Source organism: Petromyzon marinus, chromosome 30 (genome assembly GCF_048934315.1).
Source record: "Petromyzon marinus isolate PM22_M1 ecotype Great Lakes invasive population chromosome 30, UKy_Petmar_22M1.pri1.0, whole genome shotgun sequence".
In the NCBI taxonomy this organism is placed as follows: domain Eukaryota; kingdom Metazoa; phylum Chordata; class Hyperoartia; order Petromyzontiformes; family Petromyzontidae; genus Petromyzon; species Petromyzon marinus.
Genome location: NC_133696.1, coordinates 1590688 through 1613627, shown reverse-complemented (window position 1 = coordinate 1613627; position 22940 = coordinate 1590688). Strand labels below are relative to the sequence as shown.

Here is a 22940-nt window from a genome sequence, read left to right as displayed (position 1 = left end):
TACAGAGACACCGGGGAGACAGACACGGGCACACGAGAGACAGCCAGCGAGAGACACAGGGTGAGGAGGGAGGGTGGGAGAGAGACACAGAGAGACAGCCCAGCATGCTGGACCCCTCGTCCAGCGAGGAGGAGTCCGAGGACTTGCACGACAGACCCCGGGGGGACGCCGCCTCCTCGTCCCGGGTCCCCTCCGCCGGCCGAGCCGCCTCGTCCCGTGCCAACGATGCCGCCGTCCCCTCCGCCTCGGGGGCCGGGGGTCCCTCGGCTTCAGCCTCCTCCTCCTCGTCGTCATCGGCGGCGTCTTCTGCCGCCGCCGCCGCCGTTGGAGTCTCCGGGAAGGCGGCGGCAGCGGCGGCGGCGGCAGCGGCAGCCGCGGCGGGGCACGCGGCCGTGAGCTCCACCGCCGGGCAGGTCGCGGGGTCCGCGGCTCCCGGTGCCGCCGCCGCCGCCGCCGGCGCCGCGGTCGTGGCGGGGCCCGGGGTCGCGGCGGGCAGCCCGAGCCCGCCGCCCTCGTCGCAGGCGTCGGGGGGGGACAGGGAGAAGGACGAGCTGGAGCGACTGCAGAGGGAGGACGAGGAGAAGAGGCGGCGACTGCAGCTCTACGTGTTCGTGCTGCGGTGCATCGCGCACCCCTTCAACGCCAAGCAGCCCACGGACATGGCCCGGCGCCAGCAGAAGGTGCGCGGGGCGTGCGAGGTGTCCTGTGTGTGTGGTGTACTGTGTGTGAGGTGTACTGTGTGTGAGGTGTACTGTGTGTGAGGTGTACTGTGTGTGTGGTGTACTGTGTGTGGTGTACTGTGTGTGAGGTGTACTGTGTGTGAGGTGTACTGTGTGTGGTGTACTGTGTGTGAGGTGTACTGTGTGTGAGGTGTACTGTGTGTGAGGTGTACTGTGTGTGGTGTACTGTGTGTGAGGTGTACTGTGTGCGAGGTGTACTGTTTGCGAGGTGTGCTGTGTGTGAGGTGTACTGTGTGTGTGGTGTACTGTGTGAGGTGTACTGTGTGTGTGGTGTACTGTGTGAGGTGTGCTGTGTGTGTGGTGTACTGTGTGAGGTGTACTGTGTGTGGTGTACTGTGTGTGTGGTGTACTGTGTGTGTCGTGTACTGTGTGAGGTGTACTGTGTGTGAGGTGTACTGTGTGTGTGGTGTACTGTGTGTGTGGTGTACTGTGTGTGAGGTGTACTGTGTGTGAGGTGTACTGTGTGTGTGGTGTACTGTGTGTGTGGTGTACTGTGTGAGGTGTCCTGTGTGTGTGGTGTACTGTGTGTGTGGTGTACTGTGTGTGTGGTGTACTGTGTGTGAGGTGTACTGTGTGAGGTGTACTGTGTGTGGTGTACTGTGTGTGGTGTACTGTGTGTGTGGTGTACTGTGTGTGGTGTCCTGTGTGAGATGTACTGTGTGTGAGGTGTACTGTGTGTGAGGTGTACTGTGTGTGGTGTACTGTGTGTGGTGTACTGTGTGTGGTGTACTGTGTGTGAGGTGTCCTGTGTGTGTGGTGTCCTGTGTGTGTGGTGTACTGTGTGTGGTGTATTGTGTGTGAGGTGTACTGTGTGTGTGGTGTACTGTGTGTGAGGTGTACTGTGTGAGGTGTACTGTGTGTGTGGTGTACTGTGTGTGGTGTACTGTGTGTGGTGTACTGTGTGTGAGGTGTACTGTGTGAGGTGTACTGTGTGTGGTGTACTGTGTGTGAGGTGTACTGTGTGCGAGGTGTACTGTGTGTGGTGTACTGTGTGTGTGGTGTACTGTGTGTGGTGTACTGTGTGTGAGGTGTCCTGTGTGTGAGGTGTACTGTGTGTGTGGTGTACTGTGTGAGGTGTACTATGTGTTGTGTATTGTGTGTGTGGTGTACTGTGTGTGTGGTGTACTGTGTGTGGTGTACTGTGTGTGAGGTGTACTGTGTGCGAGGTGTACTGTTTGCGAGGTGTGCTGTGTGTGAGGTGTACTGTGTGTGTGGTGTACTGTGTGAGGTGTACTGTGTGTGTGGTGTACTGTGTGAGGTGTGCTGTGTGTGTGGTGTACTGTGTGAGGTGTACTGTGTGTGGTGTACTGTGTGTGTGGTGTACTGTGTGTGGTGTACTGTGTGAGGTGTACTGTGTGTGAGGTGTACTGTGTGTGTGGTGTACTGTGTGTGTGGTGTACTGTGTGTGAGGTGTACTGTGTGTGAGGTGTACTGTGTGTGGTGTACTGTGTGTGTGGTGTACTGTGTGTGGTGTACTGTGTGTGTGGTGTACTGTGTGTGTGGTGTACTGTGTGAGGTGTACTGTGTGTGAGGTGTACTGTGTGTGTGGTGTACTGTGTGTGTGGTGTACTGTGTATGAGGTGTACTGTGTGTGTGGTGTACTGTGTGTGTGGTGTACTGTGTGAGGTGTACTGTGTGTGAGGTGTACTGTGTGTGTGGTGTACTGTGTGTGTGGTGTACTGTGTGTGAGGTGTACTGTGTGTGAGGTGTACTGTGTGTGTGGTGTACTGTGTGTGAGGTGTACTGTGTGTGAGGTGTACTGTGTGTGTGGTGTACTGTGTGTGAGGTGTACTGTGTGTGTGGTGTACTGTGTGCGAGGTGTACTGTGTGAGGTGTACTGTGTGAGGTGTACTTTGCGAGGTGTACTGTGTGAGGTGTACTGTGTGAGGTGTACTGTGTGAGGTGTACTGTGTGTGTGGTGTGCTGTGTGTGGTGTACTGTGTGTGTGGTGTACTGTGTGTGTGGTGTACTGTGTGTGTGGTGTACTGTGTCGTGTGTGAGGTGTCCTGTGTGCGAGGTGTACTGTGTGCGAGGTGTACTGTGTGTGAGGTGTACTGTGTGTACTGTGTATCTAAGTGCACTGTGTGGTGTACTGTGTGATTAGTGAATGCGTCTAGGCACTTATTGTGAGTGCGTGAATATTGCATGCGCGGAGTGTGAACTGCGTGTACTGTGTAAATGTGTGTACTGTGTAAATGTGTGTACTGTGTAAATGTGTGTACTGTGTAAATGTGTGTACTGTGTAAATGTGTGTACTGTGTCGAGAGTGAAACGTGGAATGTTCTAATCGCAACTCGGATTGCCACGGTTGGCTACGTACGGTGCGAAAGAAGTTCAACGTACATAGCACAGTGTACTTTGTGAAGTAATGTGTGCTTGTTGCGGGTTGTAGTACGTGTGATGTGCAGTGTACTGTGTGCTGAGTGTGTTAATTAAGGAGCAATTACTGTGTACTGCATTTGAGGTGTAATGTGTATTGTAAATTCACCGTGTGTACATGATTTTTAAAAAATGCGGTGTAAATCACGTGTATAATACGAGTGTGTGTGCAGTGTACTTGTGTGTTGTATTTGCGTAACAATTGTGTTCAGTGTGCGCATAGTCAATTGCGTGCAGTTCCCAGCGTGTCATCATCATCATCATACTGTTGTTTAGAGCAGTCTAGTGCACGCATAAAAACACGTGCTTATAAACGTACAGTGTTTCCTTTGGGAAATTAATATACTCAGGAATGGCTGTATTTACACTTGCACACACCACCACCACCAGCAACAACAACAACGACAGGAGCGGATGAGTAGGGACGTATCCCCACATTTAAATCCACTCAGCCCTGACGGCTGTCCTCAATGCATCACGGGCAATGCATTAACAACAGCCGCCATTCGCCATCGCCACAGCACCTGCGTCAGGCTAGGTGCACTTGGAGGCCAAGTGAAGTGTTGAAGAAGGCTGACCGAGGTGACTGGCAGATGCCCTCTACCTGTGCTGTCCCACTGTGCTGTCACAAACACATGCAACACATGCAACACACACACACACACACGCGCGGCTGAAATCGCAGTGCCATGCAGCTTGCATTGGTCTCACTGCCTTAATAAGGTGACTGATTTTTTTTCCTTCTCAAGAGGTCTTTTGCTTTCCCTGCTGCTTTAGGAACACCGATCAATGCACAAAAGTCATTACAGCTTCTGTACTGCACCATCAGTTATCCTGATTAACATGATCAGAACAATTGTGTTTATTTTTGGGTCTGTTTGGCGGTGGTGGTGGTGGTGGGTTGAACGACTGCTGCTATTGAGAATGTCGTAATTGGGAAGAGCGCATGATCTGAAACGATGTTGTCACTGCTCTTCCTAAAATTATGTCAAGTCATAAAATATGCATCGCTCTTAATTGGGCTACACGCACGCATGCACTGAGATGATGTGCAGCTAAGGGGGGACCTGCCTTGTCAATATGCATGCAGTTTGCCCAACGAATTCACTAATTCTCATTGCTTACGTATATTATGTTACGGAGCAAAGATTGTATTTTTTGCCGAGTCAAAACCTAAGAGCCACATCCATTGACATGGATCCCTGGGCAGAATATTAACATATTTATACACCCCCTGTTTTGAGTATTTGTATTATGCACTATTTACATGTGTGTGCATTCACTACGTTAGTGTGCGGCATACCCACGAATTTAAACTAGAATTGTGCGAAACATTGCAACACGTAAGAGTAGGGCCAAAGACGTTTTAATGAGACCTACGGAAAGGCAGTGCAGTTTAAATAGTGGCATAGTTTAGTGCGTGACACGTGTTTAATAATATGACAGATTACCGCAACGCTTCTAATGTGTACAATTTAGTGTTCTTTGAACGGTCAGTTTTTGTTGTTGTGGATTCTGCAGCAGTGCCGTATAGGTTCCATCAGTTGAAGTTATTGCATTTGACTGGTTGCACTGTCACTCTGGAGAGAACATTGAGCTCGCATGGGGGGTACTTTTCAGTTTTCTATTTGCCATTGCAAACCTCTTTCAGGTGCAAAGTGTGTAAAGACCTGATTACTTTTCTCCCACGTTTTAAAATAAGTTTCTTTGCCACAAAGTAAGTACATACTGTAGAGTTGCTTGTTTTTAAACCAGATTATTGTACTTATGGCATATGGAGAGTATTGCATGGAGAAATACAATGTAGCGAAGTAGAATACCCCAGGCTGCAGGTTATTTTGAATGAATGAAGACAATTTACCACACGATTCCAATGTAAGATGTGTATGAAACGCCTGTTTTTACATTTGATACTGATCTGTGCAATTAGTGATCTTGTAAGCACAATATATTTTGTCTTTAGATCGTGAACATATCTTCATATACGGTATTCTGCATTAAGTTTATATATGTGTTTTATACAGTATTAGTTTACATGCTGTCCACACTTGTATGTAATGTAAGGCGTTGGGTTTCATTGCAGTATATATGTACAGAACAGTATATTGAAATTACAGTCGTGAATTAAATGCATAATTTCCCTGCCATTTACACGTTACATTTAATTGTGCATCATTGTAGTCATAATGTATCTTGGCACTGCTAGTTAAGTGCCCTCAGTGACATATATAATTGTGACAATGCAATGCACCATTTTTTACATTGTACCTTGCATACTGAGTGAATACTGCACTATACTGCTTGCAGTGCATTGCTGGACACAATGAATAATTACGACATCAAGATGTACTGTTTCCTCTCTGGCAGTGGCAATCAACCAGTCAGTGGTTGCCAGGTTAAAGAAACACAAAAGTTGGGTTTGAGGATCTTTCCTGTTATTGCCAGCTCAATCAAATTTCACTATGGCAAGACGAGACATGGTGTTTTGATGATGAATTGGGTTGATATATGTATTTGAGTATGTGTTTAGTGCACGTGTCAGGGAGAGGCCTTCAAGAATATCGGTTTTGGCACGCCATCACGCACGTAGGTTTTCCCAGTGCCACTCTTTTGACACTAAAGGGATTCGTGGGTATTTCTTCTGGAAACGGTGCCATAATTCAGTCGATATATTGCCGTCCTGTGACATATAGTGACTGTCCACAAATGCAGTATTTTCCTGGCAGTATACATTGTGCTGCAGTCTGTATCGTGTCCTGGCTGTCATATAAAAGCAAATGCAAGAAGGGCCTTCTACAAGACAACATTAAAGGACTATACTGTAGTGGCAATGGTGAACATGTAAGACACATTCATTATTCGTTAATGCCCGAATCTGGCAATTGTTTTATAAGAACCTTATAATCATTGTTTTGTTGTAAAAAAGTGATTTGTAGATGTGACCTCAACTGTATAAAATAATAATCCTGTATGACTTAATTTAACACAATTAATTATTACCGTATGACATTCAATGGACTTTTTGGGACCATGTGATTTTAATTGACGAAGTTTGACGGGTGTTAAGTGGTGGCGCAGTGGTTTTAGTGGACTGCACTATGAACCTGGCCACCTGAGTTCTATTCCCAGCCGTGGTTAGCGAATAATATCTAAACCTGTCCTGGGCAACCCCCCCCCCCACCCTTGAGAAACCCCCACAAGTAGCCAGTGTGGTGGAATACGATCAAGCAGCCACTGTGGCTTACACAGCATGGTGGGGGGATGGGAGGAAGCCCTCATACAAAAGGCTGACTATTTTGTTTGATTTGACATTCCACTCCGATATTTTGCCACAACTTTTGACAACTGTGTTCTGGATTGGTGATATTAACGTGAATTCGCTCTTAGCATGGTTTTTTTTACATTGCAGACTTTCGGTGTTCACCAAAACTACGGTATGCACGTTTTAAATTGCGGTAAAGTGAGAGTGATGGAGGATTTATGCCGTGACCCTCCATGGGTGTATTAGTCTGTATGTTGCTATCATGAATAGCTCCCTCTTGAGTTCTCCCATGTGAAAATGTATTTATATTTTATTTGAAGTTTCTGACTTGTAATTTTCCTTTGAGTGCAGCAATTTTTCACTGTTGTCTGAGAATATTATAGTTTGGCAGTGTGTAGCATGTATAATTTTCTGTTGAATAGCATGGCAACATTCTTTGATGATGACTTATACTGCGGTGCATTTGTCAGTCCTTTAAACCATAGTAAAGGATAAGGAGCTTAGCCTTGTGCCACCATTCACCAAACATCCATGACAGTCTAAATCAGTGTGTGTGTGTGGTGCTCAACTGACTGAGAATTCTATTTTTAGATGTTATAACTCTTGATAAACCCAGCCATTCAGCTCGCCTCATAAAAATTAGCGAGAGCCTTCGTCGGTAATTGCGCCTTCCGCAGAGAGGGCGTTGAAATCTAGGTGCCTTGCGGAGTAGGCCATCCCATGCTGATGTCAGGGCCACATTTTACTCTGAAGAGCGTGCCTGCTGCCTTTAGTGCAATTAAGCTAAGTGAAGCGTAAAGGGCTTGGCCTTAAGCCACGGTTTATCAGAAGTCTTATAAAGCAATTGTTCAGTGTAATTGTTTTCAGTTGAAGTAAAACTCACTGCTGTAAATAAACAAGCAGTTACTTTTCAGGACTGTTCCTGGAGTTACTGCAACAGGGCCCCGTTATACCCAACACTCTCGGTGGCCCACAGTCATGCACTGTTTAGTAAGTTTAATGTCAATTGGTCAAATTATCTTTTGTACACTCGTTGGTGATCAAGCTGAGATCATAGAATGCATTTACATTTAGGAACTTGTTTTAATCATACGTTAGAGGCCAGGATTCAAGCCCTGCTGGGTCCCCCCTTCCCCCAACATGGACATTAACAACCGGAGTCCTCACAGCACAAGCTAAAAACGTGTTATTTTAACGATTGGCTAATATTGCTTCCATGAACTCTGTGGCATGACATTTTAAATGTAAAACAGACTGCGGATGATGGCGATACAACTCCCTGCTTGGGTTTGCATATATGCGTCCCCGATCCCCGGCAGACGTTATTTTTTGATCCTCGGGCTGTTTCAGGTGTGTAAAGAACTTGAAAGCCACCGCCTCTGTATTACCAGTACTGCTAAATCCCGAGCGAAACACGTGATTTTGCAGAAATGCGTTTCTTGCCGTTGCAGCGAAACTGTCGGCCCTCCGTCAGCGAAAGTTGTTCATCCCTGGCCTTGTAGCGTTGGAGATTGAAGCCGGGCTCAGTGAGAGTGTTGCTTCTGTCGAGCATCACGATCCACTTTGCTCAAAACGGCCGATGTTTGGTGCTACAAAATTGAAAAGCTGTCACTATTTTAATTCTACAAACAAAAAGACAAAAGCGGTTGGTGCAGTCGCGTTACCCTGGTGCTGTAAGTTGGAAGCGACCTGTATTGCCATGGCAATGCGGTCCAGTCGAAGCGATCTCAGCGTTGGGTGTCGGTTGACACCCTGGACTCCCTTGTACACAAAATGTTTCATCTTAAGGGATTTGGCCAGGTTAAATATTTTAATAAAATAAATGTAAAAAAAAAATCTTCATAGTTGGGCAGGTCTATCGGAGAATATCATCTCAGAAAGACTTTCGCTAAAAATACTTCCGAATAAAAGACCAGGACGCCAACTAAATAAAATGTTTATTGTTGAATTTAATGTAAAATGTAATCTTCCTGTCATCTATAAATAAAGGTTTAATTGACACGTTTGGTGGTGTATTTCTGCTCGGCCCAAATTTGTGTTTTTTTTACTTCAGGGCACTGAAGGTGGCCCATGAAGCAAAATTGGCATGGAGATTTCAGGCTCACGCCTGAGACGACAGCCGCTCGTACTGAACAAAACACGGAGACGGTGCCGGGAGGGGGGCACCTCCAGTGCATACGCGAGTTCTGTGGCTCGTGGGAAAATGAAGAGTTATCGAGCTATGTGGCCCCCGTGTAGCTGGGCTGAACCTGAAACCAGTTGTGATGTCATGGGGTTAATACGCAAATGAGACACGTGCGTTGTGACATCACTTGCTTGGTTCAGCTTCCTCGCTGTGTGTTAACAAAAAAAGGCGCACACATTAGCAAAATGCTGAACGTGAAATTTCTATTTTTCAACAACAAATTAGAGACGTACATACATAGGCTGGAGGTGACTCAGCAGGTTAATAATGGCTGCGTCGGTGACACCAAAGGGCACGACTGATGCCGTGGGTTTATACCTCTGGGTCTAGGTGCCCCTTCTATCTCCCTCAAGCGGCTTGTTGATAAAATATAATCCTTTAGTTGGGCTTACACAGCTTGACAGCAACAGGCTATGTGCGTGCCATACTCGGCTTGGCATCCCTTAAATGTTACGTCTCCAGAATGCCAGCGTGTGTTCTTGTTTTTAACGAAAGCACTTCACACGGAGAAGTTTGAATGCTATTTCCCATTTAACTACTCTTGCTCATCATTCCATTTACGTGAAGGAGTTGCTGAAAATACTTAACGGTATTAGCTTTTGTTTGGTGCCACGGTTAGAGTGAACGTTCTGAGATGCACATGCTATGTTTGTGTATGCTCTTTAGCCCCATATATTGCCAAGCGACTCGACAGAGCACTTGCCTTCCAGCTTAATTTAGCACGCACTGTGTAAACTAAAGCAAATGAACACATTTGTGAGTTAGCCAATTTATTGTTGGAAATGTAACAACAGAAATTGTGGACTGCAGTTGGCAGGACGGCACAGGCTCCGCCAATAACTAAAAACTCACCTCTTCATTCACGCCACTTTGCCATGGTGGCGAGATGTTAAATACCTTGTCTGGTATACAGGAGGTCGTGGGTTCGATCGCGAACCTGACACCTGCTGTATATTTGGAGTCTGCGTGTTCTCCCCGTGGTCGCGTGGATTTTTCTCTGGGTCTTCCGTTTTTTTCCCTACACATTTAGGAGCATGTGTTTAGAGTATTTGGCTGCTATACATTTCCACGTGATAATCCACTTCTATAAACTATCATTTGTGATAGCCAGGTCACTTCTGAAAAAGAGTTATATAGATCTTTGGGCCTAACCTGATAAAATAAAACAAATAGTTATAACAACAATAAATAGGAGGCCGATGTTTCAGGAAATCGCCCTTTTTCAGAGCAAAGAGCGCAGAGAGATGCGTTGATGCTATATTTGAAGATTGCAATTTCCACTGGGGGGTGTCGGAGAAAGGTGGTTGAACACTTAACACAATCGAGGTGCTGTAGATGTTGACTTGTACTCAAACTGCACAGGGGTCGATGAAACCTGTTGTTTCACACAGGCGCCAAACACACAGTGCAAGTGGACATTTTAGACGATTTATTGCAGCTCATTTCAACAGATTCGATTGTGTAATTATACACAAGCTTGCTGCTGTACTTATTTACGACAGTTGTAAATGCCATGCAGTGTTTCATAAATGTTAGCTCTTTATAATAATAAAAATACATTATCATCGGCCATAATCTGTCCACAATTGAGGTGCGAGAGTGTTTTCCTGTCAGCGTGAAGTAAAATACGTCTACACATTTATGTTCCAAAAACTGGTCCCCACTTTTTTGACGATATTCACAGTGGTACTATCCTGGTCCAAGAGTTGTCATGCTTGTTTCCATGAATGCGAAGAGCCGTGCGTTTTTGAAGTGTGATGTCTGCAACTTTCATTGTCTTCCTTTGAAAAACGTCTGATTCCTGGCACATATGGCATACAGTGAGGGAAAAAAGTATTTGATCCCCTGCTGATTTTGTACGTTTGCCCACTGACAAAGAAATGATCAGTCTATAATTTTAATGGTAGGCTTATTTGAACAGTGAGAGACAGAATAACAACAACAAAAAATCCAGAATAACGCATGTCAAAAATGTGATGAATTGATTTGCATTTTAATGAGGGAAATAGGTATTTGACCCCTCTCCAAAACATGACTTAGTACTTGGTGGCAAAACCCTTGTTGACAATCACAGAGGCCAGACGTTTCTTGTAGTTGGCCACCAGGTTTGCACACATCTCAGGAGGGTTTTTGTCCCACTCCTCTTTGCAGATCTTCTCCAAGTCATTAAGGTTTCAAGGCTGATGTTTGGCAACTCGAACCTTCAGACTGGCTAGGCCACTCCAGGACATTAATGTGCTTCTTCTAGAGCCACTCCTTTGTTGCCTTGGCCGTGTGTTTTGGGTCATTGTCATGCTGGAATACCCATCCACGACCCATTTGCAATGCCCTGGCGGAGGGAAGGAGGTTCTCACCCAAGATTTGATGGTACATGGCCCCGTCCATCGTCCCTTTGATGCGGTAAAGTTGTCCTGTCCTCTTAGCAGAAAAACACCCCCAAAGCATAATGTTTCCACCTCCATGTTTGACGGTGGGGATGGTGTTCTTGGGGTCATAGGCAGCATTACTCCTCCTCCAAACACGGCGAGTTGAGTTGATGCCAAAGAGCTCCATTTTGGTCTCATCTGACCACAACACTTTCACCCAGTTTTCCTCTGAATCATTCAGATGGTCATTGGCAAAATTCAGACAGGCATGTATATGTGCTTTCTTGAGCAGGGGGACCTTGCGGGCGCTGCAGGATTTCTGTCCTTCACGGCGTAGTGTGTTACCAATTGTTTTCTTGGTGACTATGGTCCCAGCTGCCTTGAGATCATTGACAAGATCCTCCCGTGTAGTTCTGGGCTGATTCATCACCGTTCTCATGATCATTGCAACTCCACGAGGTGAGATCTTGCATGGAGCCCCAGGCCGAGGGAGATTGACAGTTCTTTTGTGTTTCTTCTATTTGCGAATAATCGCACCAACTGTTGTCACCTTCTCACCAAGCTGCTTGGCAATGGTCTTGTAGCCCATTCCAGCCTTGTGTAGGTCTACAATCTTGTCCCTGACATCCTTGGAGAGCTCTTTGGTCTTGGCCATGGTGGAGAGTTTGGAATCTGATTGATTGATTGCTTCTGTGGACAGGTGTCTTTTATACAGGTAACAAGCTGAGATTAGGAGCACTCCCTTTAAGAGTGTGCTCCTAATCTCATTAAAATGCAAATCAATTTATAACATTTTTGACATGCCTTTTTCTGGATTTTTTTGTTGTTATTCTGTCTCTCACTGTTCAAACAAACCTACCATTAAAATTATAGATTGATCATTTCTTTGTCAGTAGGCAAACGTCCAAAATCAGCAGGGGATCAAATACTTTTTCCCTCACTGTACGTAATGCCTTGCAGTTCTCCATACATTCCTCCACTGCAGTAATTTCAAGGTTCTTTCTCCTCTGTCACGTGTTATGGTTCCACCTTTATTCACAGTGAATTGCCAATTATTAACCTCATTGTTGCTGCTCTCATGTTGTGCCCCCCCTCCCCATTGCTTACTCGATAACATATTCCATCACTTGTGTATTGTATTCTCTGATTTATTTTCCGAATCGTTTTACGGAGTTCTGGACATTCAATCTTTTGCTTTGCATCTCCCGGACGTGTCTTTCGTGGTGTGACACGTTTCTCTTTCGTTGGCGCTGTTAATTTATCCTCCTCCTCCTCCCCCTGACTTTCCATGCAACTGTCCATTCGGGTTTTCGGCCAGCAAGGACACATCAAAATAATGAACATCCTTTTTTCAATCAAAATGGAATCTAGGAAATTGACATGGATGAACCAGAATAGAAACGAGATTGACGTATTTCTAACGACCCCCCACCACATTGCAGAGACATCCCAGTCCTCAACAAATTCAATGCACGCTGGTCCAATGCATGTTCTGCTTAAGCATTGATAAAAGATAGTGCAATGGTAATTGCAGTTAAAAGCAAAATAGCGAATGCCAAAAATCTACGTCATAAGGTAGCCTCTAAACTAATAAATAAATAACCACAGTCATCGTACGCATACTGTGTCCCTTTGTCGATCCACTGCTGAATGAAGGCCTCCCCCACGCCACGTCGGTCATAGAATTGCGTTCCCACCCCTCGCCAGGATTGGTCGTTGCGAGTTGATGAAGGAGAAGGCCCCGGGGCCAAATTTCACTCGGCATTGATGTTAGCGCCGGCATGGAGCCGCACTCGGCTGGATCATCAGGTTCGTAGAGCAGTGGGCTAACCACGACACCGCCACTCCCCCAGACGTGTATGGTGTATGTTGGTGTAATTGCTTGTGTTTGTGTTATTTTTTGGTGTTCATTTGACCCATATAAATGGCATTGCGCAATTAATTTCGACCAAATGTAATGAGTACTGTTGCTCTCTGGGCTCAGTTAAATATGCACGCAATTACCGTTTTGTTTAATTATTTCTCCCCCCCCCCCCCCACTTACAGTTGCAATGAGTGTGTTAACTGATTCATGTTGAGAAAGCATAAACAACTGCTGCATTGGACGATTATCATTAACAGCTTAAAACATCTACCAGATTGAACCCAGTAAGTTAAACGAAGGGGAAGGTAATACATATGTACGTAGGTAATTAAGCTTCTTAAAAAAGAATTGAATGGCCATGTGGTTATTGGTTTGTTTAAGTGCATGTTTTTCATTAATTGCATCAGCTTCATATATTCTACAGTACCTACCTGCACGGAATAGGGTCTTGGGCCAAATCACCAATAATGCACCCAAACTCTTGTGACCTCACGAATTAAGCAGGCTTTAGCGTGGATAGCACTTGAATGAGTGATCACCAAAGACAATCGGGTTGCTGTAGGAGCTGTGGGGCAATGTGGAGGGCAGAAGAGGGCAGTCCAGCAAAATCCTCCGTTGTACTCTTACCGTACTTCCAGGCTCACGCGTCTGCGCGACCCTACTTCACCGTCCCGCACTGGCGAGCGAATTTTGATCGCATATCTCCCCACGATTCACACGCCAGGCGGCGGGGGGGGGGGGGTGGGCATGATCCAGCAGTGGATTGACAAAGCGGCTGAGCGTGTGCATCAAGTGGTATACCCCCCCCCCCCCCCAGACGGACGATGAGTAACATTGCCAGTTTTGACAGGGGCATGCGAGGGTGGTGCAGCGCCTTGTTTCTAATCTGCATCTTACCAGGATCATGCGCTTAGGGCAGTAAATCCACCATAATTACCCCTCCACACCCCGGCAGTGTGAAGGGCAAGCTGTGTAACTCTCCGAGCCACAAATCATGAAAATAGGAGTCTGTCGGCAAACACTCGCACCTGGCCACTTATATTCTCTAATCATCGTCTAATTTGACACTGATGTTGTGAGTGTAAACTTTGACCCTGTAGGTCAAAGATGTGGGCGAGGAAGGAAATTGCCGTTTGCTATTAAAAAGGTGGAAATATGAAACGTGTAACGGAATTAACAAGGAGATTGTGAATGGTTTTGGCAAGGAGAGAGAATACAAATTGGATGCTTTGTCAAAGGAATGTTGATGCGTACAATTCTTACAATAAAATGCCAGGGCTATGTGTCAAACAGAAAAGCCACATTGCCGATTCCAGAAAGAAGTCACGTACAGCTGTAATTCAAGAGTGACTTTGTTGTGTTTAGCGGTGTGCCATTTGCCAAGGTCGACTTAAGCAGCGGAACAAAAAAACACAAAGCGGAACAAAAAAAACACAAAGCAGAGTAAAAAAACAAAAATCACTTTGTCCTGAGACTGGCCTAAAAATGAATTTCACGAACCAGACAAAGTGGCCTCGGCCTGGATTCCTCTGGCAGCCTTGCCGAACAATGCCAGCACCCTTGGAGCTCCGTGGCTCCGCCGTGTTGGGCCTTGTGAATGCCTCTCTTCCGACGGGGGCCACGTGTTTTCAACCCGGCCGTGATGTCATAGGGTCCTTGTGGAAAAGGCGTGCGGGGGGGGGGGGGGCTCAATGGCGTCTCCTACTTGACGTCAACTTGAGGGGCTGCGGTTTTTTGTTAAGTGTCAAAAAAAACCAGGGTGAATATTGTAAAAACGGTAATATTTTCATTTGGCATTGGGCAATGTAAGCCAAACACATGTGAAAACCCCTTGTTTAAGCACATTACGGCCACTTGCTCCTTATCAGCGAGAGGAAGGGAGTGGAAGGGGGGCGGCGGTGTGACAGCGGGAAGGGGATTGAGCTCAGGCCTGCGCAGCTCTTGAAGGTTTGGGATTATAAATAAACTGTGCCGGGACATCCTTGAGAACAGCACAGCTTGGGTCCGCTTCTCAATGGTTGTGGAAACAGGGCATTAAAGCCCGCCGCGTTCGAAGCAATTGATACGTGGGATGCAAGAGCTACCTAATGCACTCACGCATTTAATGCCTTAGAGAACGGCGCGTGCCCCTTTTCCTTGGCCGGTGCCGTGTTCGGGCTCTGGGTTGTTTCCACGGCATTAGAGATGGACCCCGTTTGACTTTAAGCATCCCGTGGCCAGATCCAGCGTGGGGGCCAGCGAGCGTGTGGCGCAAGTTGCCACGGTTGGCCCTGGAAACGGTTGTGGTGTCGCTTGAGTCCGGCGTTCTTGAACTGCAGTTACACTCACGCCATTAGCATCAGCAGCAGCAGCCGCATTCTGTCCGCTGCTAGATGAAGCCCTCACAAACCGCCGTCTCCGTCTGCCACGGCCCAGCGATGCAGCGACCCATCAAGCACCTGCACAGGGGGTGATTTTTAATCGCTCCATCCCTTGTGGCTAACCTCGATGTTATATACATCCACATTGCGTTGTAATGAGGAAAGTAATGCGAGCGGCCTAACTCGATGTCTAAACTGCTCAACAACTAAACAATTTGGAAACACACTTTGAGATAGTTTTTTTAGATTGTACATCTATATAATGCAAATCTAGCTTGTTTTTACGTTGCACTTTTTAAGATTCTTAAAGTATTGCTTTTGCCTACATACTTTACTTCCCAACAAGCTGCCCTCCAACTGGTGGCATCACCATCCCCAGGCTGGGTGTGTTGGGAGCGGTGTGGCGATTGAGAGGCGCGGGAGGACACAGAAGGAATGATCTCGTCAGCGAGGAGCATATACCATTGTCACACAAACACCGGTCATCCTCGCAGCAACAGTGGCGGCTTTTGACTCGCCATTGAACAAAGGCGGTCACCGCATCGCGCGCTTTCAGACGCGCTGCTGCGGCCGTCTGGAACGCTCTTCCTTCCGATATTATGAAGCCGTTTGAGCTACGCACTTTTAACTCCAGATTGTAAACTCATTTCGTAAGAACTGTTTTTGTGTTTAGTGTTGTTGTCCTCCTCCCCGCACCTCCGATTAGCACGGTTGGTTACGTACGGTGCAAAAGAAGTTCAACGCGCATACGTACAACACGGCCAAACACTGCCGCTCGCTTTCTCGCTGCCTCGTTTAATCGCGAGGGCAGACGCCCAGATTCTGGCCCGAGGTTTTGATGGGTGCTGGCTCAGTGTGTTTTGACGTGAACGTCACGAGCTTCTTATGATACCAACAGCCACCCCACCAGGGTTCAATTTACACTTCACGCTATGCCACAATAATGCATCGCCCCTGCACATTGCAGCACCGACGTACACAATGACGACGGGTCCTGTGTACAGTTAATTGAATGATTGATAATTTCGCGCGACGCTCGCGTGAAATCTATGAGCCGTGCTGGGCGATGCGCACACTCCGTAAACCACGGCCGACTCGCCCGGCGCGCTCCCCGCACGTTGGAATTCAAATACACTTCTCGGAATTGTCCATGTCCAAGGGAACCGGCGGCGTGACATTGACGAAAGCGCCGGTGGAAAATGCGCAAGAGGGTGCGTGCCGCTGTCCGCGAAGAAGTTTGTACGTGAGGATTCACGCCGTCCTCTGGCTGTGGCAGGCAGCCAGCATGCTCATGCGTGCGTGCGCCTAACAAGCTACAAGCTGCCTCCAGGGCACGTCGCGTCACATTGTGTTGGTGACCGCACAGTCACATTGTGCTGGTGACCACACATTCACGTTGTGTTGGTGACCACACATACACGTTGTGTTGGTGACCGCACATACACGTTGTGTTGGTGACCACACATACACGTTGTGTTGGTGACCACACATTCACGTTGTGTTGGTGACCGCACAGTCACATTGTGTTGGTGACCGCACAGTCACATTGTGTTGGTGACCGCACATTCACGTTGTGTTGGTGACCACACATTCACGTTGTGTTGGTGACCGCACATACACGTTGTGTTGGTGACCGCACAGTCACATTGTGTTGGTGACCGCACATTCACGTTGTGTTGGTGACCGCACAGTCACATTGTGTTGGTGATCGCACATTCACGTTGTGTTGGTGACCACACATTCACGTTGTGTTGGTGACCGCACATACACGTTGTGTTGGTGACCGCACAGTCACATTGTGTTGGTGACCGCACATTCACGTTGTGTTGGTGACCACACATTCACGTTGTGTTGGTGACCGCACATTCACATTGTGTTGGTGACCGCACATTCACGTTGTGTTGGTGACCGCACATTCACATTGTGTTGGTGACCGCACATTCACGTTGTGTTGGTGACCGCACATTCACGTTGTGTTGGTGACCGCACATTCACGTTGTGTTGGTGACCGCACATTCACGTTGTGTTGGTGACCACACATTCACATTGTGTTGGTGACCGCACATTCACGTTGTGTTGGTGACCGCACATTCACATTGTGTTGGTGACCACACATTCACGTTGTGTTGGTGACCGCACATTCACGTTGTGTTGGTGACCGCACATTCACATTGTGTTGGTGACCGCACATTCACGTTGTGTTGGTGACCACACATTCACGTTGTGTTGGTGACCGCACATTCACATTGTGTTGGTGACCGCACATTCACGTTGTGTTGGTGACCGCACATTCACATTGTGTTGGTGACCACACATTCACGTTGTGTTGGTGACCGCACATTCACGTTGTGTTGGTGACCGCACATTCACGTTGTGTTGGTGACCGCACATTCACATTGTGTTGGTGACCACACATTCACATTGTGTTGGTGACCGCACATTCACGTTGTGTTGGTGACCGCACAGTCACATTGTGTTGGTGACCACACATACACATTGTGTTGGTGACCACACAGTCACATTGTGTTGGTGACCGCACATTCACGTTGTGTTGGTGACCGCACAGTCACATTGTGTTGGTGACCACACAGTCACATTGTGTTGGTGACCCCACATTCACGTTGTGTTGGTGACCGCACAGTCACATTGTGTTGGTGACCACACATACACGTTGTGTTGGTGACCGCACATTCACATTGTGTTGGTGACCACACATTCACATTGTGTTGGTGACCACACATACACGTTGTGTTGGTGACCACACATACACGTTGTGTTGGTGACCGCACATTCACATTGTGTTGGTGACCGCACAGTCACATTGTGTTGGTGACCACACATACACGTTGTGTTGGTGACCACACATACACGTTGTGTTGGTGACCGCACATTCACATTGTGTTGGTGACCACACATTCACATTGTGTTGGTGACCACACATACACGTTGTGTTGGTGACCGCACATACACGTTGTGTTGGTGACCGCACAGTCACATTGTGTTGGTGACCACACATTCACGTTGTATTGGTGACCACACATACACATTGTGTTGGTGACCGCACATTCACGTTGTGTTGGTGACCGCACATTCACGTTGTGTTGGTGACCGCACATTCACATTGTGTTGGTGACCGCACATTCACATTGTGTTGGTGACCGCACAGTCACATTGTGTTGGTGACCACACATACACGTTGTGTTGGTGACCGCACATTCACGTTGTGTTGGTGACCGCACATTCACATTGTGTTGGTGACCGCACATTCACGTTGTGTTGGTGACCGCACATTCACATTGTGTTGGTGACCACACATTCACGTTGTGTTGGTGACCGCACATTCACGTTGTGTTGGTGACCGCACATTCACGTTGTGTTGGTGACCGCACATTCACATTGTGTTGGTGACCACACATTCACATTGTGTTGGTGACCGCACATTCACGTTGTGTTGGTGACCGCACAGTCACATTGTGTTGGTGACCACACATACACATTGTGTTGGTGACCACACAGTCACATTGTGTTGGTGACCGCACATTCACGTTGTGTTGGTGACCGCACAGTCACATTGTGTTGGTGACCACACAGTCACATTGTGTTGGTGACCCCACATTCACGTTGTGTTGGTGACCGCACAGTCACATTGTGTTGGTGACCACACATACACGTTGTGTTGGTGACCGCACATTCACATTGTGTTGGTGACCACACATTCACATTGTGTTGGTGACCACACATACACGTTGTGTTGGTGACCACACATACACGTTGTGTTGGTGACCGCACATTCACATTGTGTTGGTGACCGCACAGTCACATTGTGTTGGTGACCACACATTCACATTGTGTTGGTGACCACACATACACGTTGTGTTGGTGACCGCACATACACGTTGTGTTGGTGACCGCACAGTCACATTGTGTTGGTGACCACACATTCACGTTGTATTGGTGACCACACATACACATTGTGTTGGTGACCGCACATTCACGTTGTGTTGGTGACCGCACTATCACGTTGTGTTGGTGACCGCACATTCACATTGTGTTGGTGACCGCACATTCACATTGTGTTGGTGACCGCACAGTCACATTGTGTTGGTGACCACACATACACGTTGTGTTGGTGACCGCACATTCACGTTGTGTTGGTGACCACACATACACATTGTGTTGGTGACCACACAGTCACATTGTGTTGGTGACCGCACATTCACGTTGTGTTGGTGACCGCACAGTCACATTGTGTTGGTGACCGCACATTCACATTGTGTTGGTGACCGCACATTCACGTTGTGTTGGTGACCGCACATTCACGTTGTGTTGGTGACCACACATACACATTGTGTTGGTGACCGCACATACACGTTGTGTTGGTGACCACACATACACATTGTGTTGGTGACCACACATACACATTGTGTTGGTGACCGCACATACACGTTGTGTTGGTGACCACACATACACGTTGTGTTGGTGACCGCACATTCACATTGTGTTGGTGACCGCACATACACATTGTGTTGATGACCGCACATTCACATTGTGTTGGTGACCGCACATACACGTTGTGTTGGTGACCGCACATACACGTTGTGTTGGTGACCGCACATTCACATTGTGTTGGTGACCACACATTCACGTTGTGTTGGTGACCGCACATACACGTTGTGTTGGTGACCGCACATTCACATTGTGTTGGTGACCACACATTCACGTTGTGTTGGTGACCGCACATTCACGTTGTGTTGGTGACCGCACATACACATTGTGTTGGTGACCGCACATTCACGTTGTGTTGGTGACCACACATTCACATTGTGTTGGTGACCACACATACACGTTGTGTTGGTGACCGCACATTCACGTTGTGTTGGTGACCGCACATTCACATTGTGTTGGTGACCGCACATTCACGTTGTGTTGGTGACCACACATTCACGTTGTGTTGGTGACCACACATTCACATTGTGTTGGTGACCGCACATTCACGTTGTGTTGGTGACCGCACATTCACATTGTGTTGGTGACCACACATTCACGTTGTGTTGGTGACCGCACATTCACGTTGTGTTGGTGACCGCACATTCACGTTGTGTTGGTGACCGCACATTCACATTGTGTTGGTGACCACACATTCACATTGTGTTGGTGACCGCACATTCACGTTGTGTTGGTGACCGCACAGTCACATTGTGTTGGTGACCACACATACACATTGTGTTGGTGACCACACAGTCACATTGTGTTGGTGACCGCACATTCACGTTGTGTTGGTGACCGCACAGTCACATTGTGTTGGTGACCACACAGTCACATTGTGTTGGTGACCCCACATTCACGTTGTGTTGGTGACCGCACAGTCACATTGTGTTGGTGACCACACATACACGTTGTGTTGGTGACCGCACATTCACATTGTGTTGGTGACCACACATTCACATTGTGTTGGTGACCACACATACACGTTGTGTTGGTGACCACACATACACGTTGTGTTGGTGACCGCACATTCACATTGTGTTGGTGACCGCACAGTCACATTGTGTTGGTGACCACACATTCACATTGTGTTGGTGACCACACATACACGTTGTGTTGGTGACCGCACATACACGTTGTGTTGGTGACCGCACAGTCACATTGTGTTGGTGACCACACATTCACGTTGTATTGGTGACCACACATACACATTGTGTTGGTGACCGCACATTCACGTTGTGTTGGTGACCGCACTATCACGTTGTGTTGGTGACCGCACATTCACATTGTGTTGGTGACCGCACATTCACATTGTGTTGGTGACCGCACAGTCACATTGTGTTGGTGACCACACATACACGTTGTGTTGGTGACCGCACATTCACGTTGTGTTGGTGACCACACATACACATTGTGTTGGTGACCACACAGTCACATTGTGTTGGTGACCGCACATTCACGTTGTGTTGGTGACCGCACAGTCACATTGTGTTGGTGACCGCACATTCACATTGTGTTGGTGACCGCACATTCACGTTGTGTTGGTGACCGCACATTCACGTTGTGTTGGTGACCACACATACACATTGTGTTGGTGACCGCACATACACGTTGTGTTGGTGACCACACATACACATTGTGTTGGTGACCACACATACACATTGTGTTGGTGACCGCACATACACGTTGTGTTGGTGACCACACATACACGTTGTGTTGGTGACCGCACATTCACATTGTGTTGGTGACCGCACATACACATTGTGTTGATGACCGCACATTCACATTGTGTTGGTGACCGCACATACACGTTGTGTTGGTGACCGCACATACACGTTGTGTTGGTGACCGCACATTCACATTGTGTTGGTGACCACACATTCACGTTGTGTTGGTGACCGCACATACACGTTGTGTTGGTGACCGCACATTCACATTGTGTTGGTGACCACACATTCACGTTGTGTTGGTGACCGCACATTCACGTTGTGTTGGTGACCGCACATACACATTGTGTTGGTGACCGCACATTCACGTTGTGTTGGTGACCACACATTCACATTGTGTTGGTGACCACACATACACGTTGTGTTGGTGACCGCACATTCACGTTGTGTTGGTGACCGCACATTCACATTGTGTTGGTGACCGCACATTCACGTTGTGTTGGTGACCACACATTCACGTTGTGTTGGTGACCACACATTCACATTGTGTTGGTGACCGCACATTCACATTGTGTTGGTGACCACACATACACGTTGTGTTGGTGACCACACATTCACGTTGTGTTGGTGACCACACATACACATTGTGTTGGTGACCACACATACACGTTGTGTTGGTGACCGCACATTCACATTGTGTTGGTGACCGCACATACACGCTATCCGACGTAACGTAAACCGCCTGATGCATTGTCCTCTCTTGTTCCGCGGACCCGATTCGAACCATAGCTAATTAAACGCATCATTCCCCTTCTTGTGTCGATGTACGACCATCATGCAGCAGAAAATATTGTATCGGCTGGAGATCACCGGGCCCCATTGAGTGGGAATTGTTACTGAGCTTGTGCAATATTCATGATTTACTGTTGGCACGGGTTGTTTATTTACCTTGATGGTGCTGTGATAGATTACTTGACTTGGCATGAAGGATTCACGACTTCAGTTCCAGGACTGGGGGAGTGAACGGTGTTTGTTCTATGGAGATACTCATCCTTGCCATAGGGATGTGGAATTTTGTCTATGGCTCAGGGCTGCCAGTGGATGTGTACATGTCAATCCCTTGCTGGATGGGGGCCTGCCCACGCCACGTGTTGGATGCGAGGATGATTTGACCATACTTCACGATGCTGGTCAGTGAGGGTTGGTGAAGGTGGGCAACATAGACATTGTAGTATGGTACAGTATAGCAATTCATGTTTATGCAGTTGTATGTGCATACAGTACAAGCGAATGTTTGCTTGAGTATTGAAGACATCGGATTTGTTTAAACACACTTGCACATTTTCATTAAGTTGCAAAGGTTTGTTGATTGCTTTGCGTGGTTTGGCTGTGGTGTTTATGAATCCACAGGGGCATGAGTTTGGATTGCTGTATGTATCGTGCGCTCCGAAGCATTCTGAGCTCACCCGCTGGAATATTCAGCAGCGTATTCTCACTTGTGTAGCTGCGCTCAGGATGAAAGGAATACATTTCAGGACACGTGCTTCGCCCACTTGCCACCTTATTGAATGGTCAGGTGTGTTAATTGATGAGCGAGTGCATGTGTTAGACCTTAACATCAGACTTGCGTGA

At 47.4% G+C, this 22940-nt stretch overlaps 1 protein-coding gene across 17 annotated transcripts in view; it reads left to right on the top strand.

The window, feature by feature from the left end:
- The first annotated feature begins 448 nt into the window (after positions 1–448).
- Positions 449–22940, top strand: part of LOC116947431 (calcium-dependent secretion activator 1) — a 428622-nt gene continuing 406130 nt past the window's right edge. For 7 of the 17 annotated variants that reach the window (XM_032963157.2, XM_076070606.1, XM_032963152.2 and 4 more), the window contains exon 1: positions 452–680. In XM_032963157.2, the coding sequence (XP_032819048.1) occupies positions 660–680 (21 nt within the window). In that variant the 5' untranslated portion in view covers positions 452–659. Of the gene's footprint in view, positions 681–22940 lie in introns of all 17 variants that reach the window. The other 10 variants (XM_032963159.2, XM_076070599.1, XM_032963137.2 and 7 more) reach the window with 3 other exon arrangements.